At 53.0% G+C, this 1,408-nt stretch overlaps 1 protein-coding gene across 1 annotated transcript; it reads left to right on the top strand.

Annotated features, from left to right (window-relative positions):
• Positions 1 to 182: 182 nt before the first annotated feature.
• zgc:110222 (uncharacterized protein LOC550336 homolog) lies at positions 183 to 1,216 on the top strand. The gene is made up of 2 exons (XM_034865917.1): positions 183 to 484; positions 595 to 1,216. The coding sequence occupies exons 1-2, from the start codon at positions 226 to 228 to the stop codon at positions 801 to 803; spliced, it is 468 nt and encodes a 155-aa protein (XP_034721808.1). The 5' UTR covers positions 183 to 225; the 3' UTR covers positions 804 to 1,216.
• Positions 1,217 to 1,408: the final 192 nt, after the last annotated feature.

The raw sequence follows: 1,408 nt of genomic DNA, 5'->3' as shown, positions 1-1,408 counted from the left end.
AGGATCTTCCTCTTTAACTAAAAGGTCTATCTCTGTAGGGATCCATCCCATAATGTTGTCACACACTTAGAATAATAACCTGAGTCTGTCAGCAGCAACAACTGTCCTGTAGGGTTATATTACAGCTTGTTTTAGACCTGTATGGTTAGGAGTCCAACTGGAGAGATTATTTGGGGTTAGATCTGTGTATAGTGTGTCTCTCTGAGGTGCGCTGGTTTTGCAGACATGGCGGTGCAGGTGTGGTGCCTGTCCTTCCGGCAGCCGTACGCCGGCCTGGTTCTGGACGGCGTGAAGACGGTAGAGAGCCGCTGGCGCCCGCTGCTCGCCGCGCTGGAGAACCAGACGCTGGCGGTCCACGTCGCCCGGCGCGACTGGGACGGAGACGAGTGGCAGGCGGTGCTCAGCGGCCCCCTGGGGATGACCCCGCATCAGATACAAGCGCTCCTCCAGTCTGGAGAGAGGTTCGGCCGCGGTGTGGTGGCTGGTGGGTAATGTAGTCTCTAAAGATTCACCTGCAGGAGCTTTCTGTGATGTCACACATTTTATGTTTTTGGGAAGGAAATAAGAGTTTATCATCTGTATTTCCCCCCCCAGGACTGGTGGATGTGGGCGCGACCTGGCAGTGCCCCCCCTCCCTGCAAGGAGCGGAGCTTGAGGAGCTGGAGCGCTCGGCTGCTCTGATTGGTCTGCAGGAGAAACACCTGACTCAGCTGTCCAACCCGCGCTGGCTGAAGGCGCCGCTGAGCTCCAGGGGGGGTCGCGACCTCTGGACCGTGGAGATCCCCGTAGAGCTGTTACCATGACGACGGAGAGACAGCCCTTTCAGAGCGGTTACATCGACGGACAGACAGCCTCTTAGAGCTGTTATGACCTGCAAGGACCTGACCTAAAGGACTAGTTCTACAAAGGAAGGACCTGGCCTGGGAAGACTAGTCCTACCAAGGAAGGCCCTGACCTGAAGGACTAGTCCTACCAAGAAAGGACCTGGAGGACTAGTCCTACCAAGGAAGGACCTGACCTGAAGGACTAGTCCTACCTAATAAGGACCTGACCTGAAGGACTAGTCCTACCTAGGAAGGACCTGGCCTGGAAGGACTTGTCCTGAGAATCCAATCCTCTTTTTTTCTACATTTCTTTCTATAAAGTTTCCAGTCGAGTTCAGAGATTCCTGTTCTAAATGTTTTTAGTTTTGTTAATAAAGTTTCTTCAGACTTCACTTTGACTCGTTTCCAGTCTGCAGACAGGAAGTAGACGTCTAGACCCAATGATGTCTGATGATCTTGGGGCGTTTCTCAATCTGTGTTCTTCTATGGACTTGTGTCCCTGTGTCCTTGTGTCCTTGTATCCTTATGTTCTTGTGTCCCTGTGTTCTTGTGTCGCTGTGTCCTTAGACAGACCCCTCTGGCCC

Source organism: Etheostoma cragini, unplaced genomic scaffold (assembly GCF_013103735.1).
Source record: "Etheostoma cragini isolate CJK2018 unplaced genomic scaffold, CSU_Ecrag_1.0 ScbMSFa_3185, whole genome shotgun sequence".
Lineage (NCBI taxonomy): Eukaryota > Metazoa > Chordata > Actinopteri > Perciformes > Percidae > Etheostoma > Etheostoma cragini.
The sequence above is the reverse complement of the archived record's forward strand: the minus strand, read 5'-3'. Positions and strand labels throughout refer to the sequence as shown.

What these genes read in the sequence shown, in the direction of transcription:
- zgc:110222 (XM_034865917.1), top strand. Translation starts at nt 226, where the DNA reads ATGGCGGTGCAGGTGTGGTGCCTGTCCTTCCGGCAGCCGTACGCCGGC. An exon ending in CGGCCGCGGTGTGGTGGCTG is followed by an intron (nt 485 to 594) that starts GTGGGTAATGTA and finishes TTCCCCCCCCAG; the next exon opens with GACTGGTGGATGTGGGCGCG.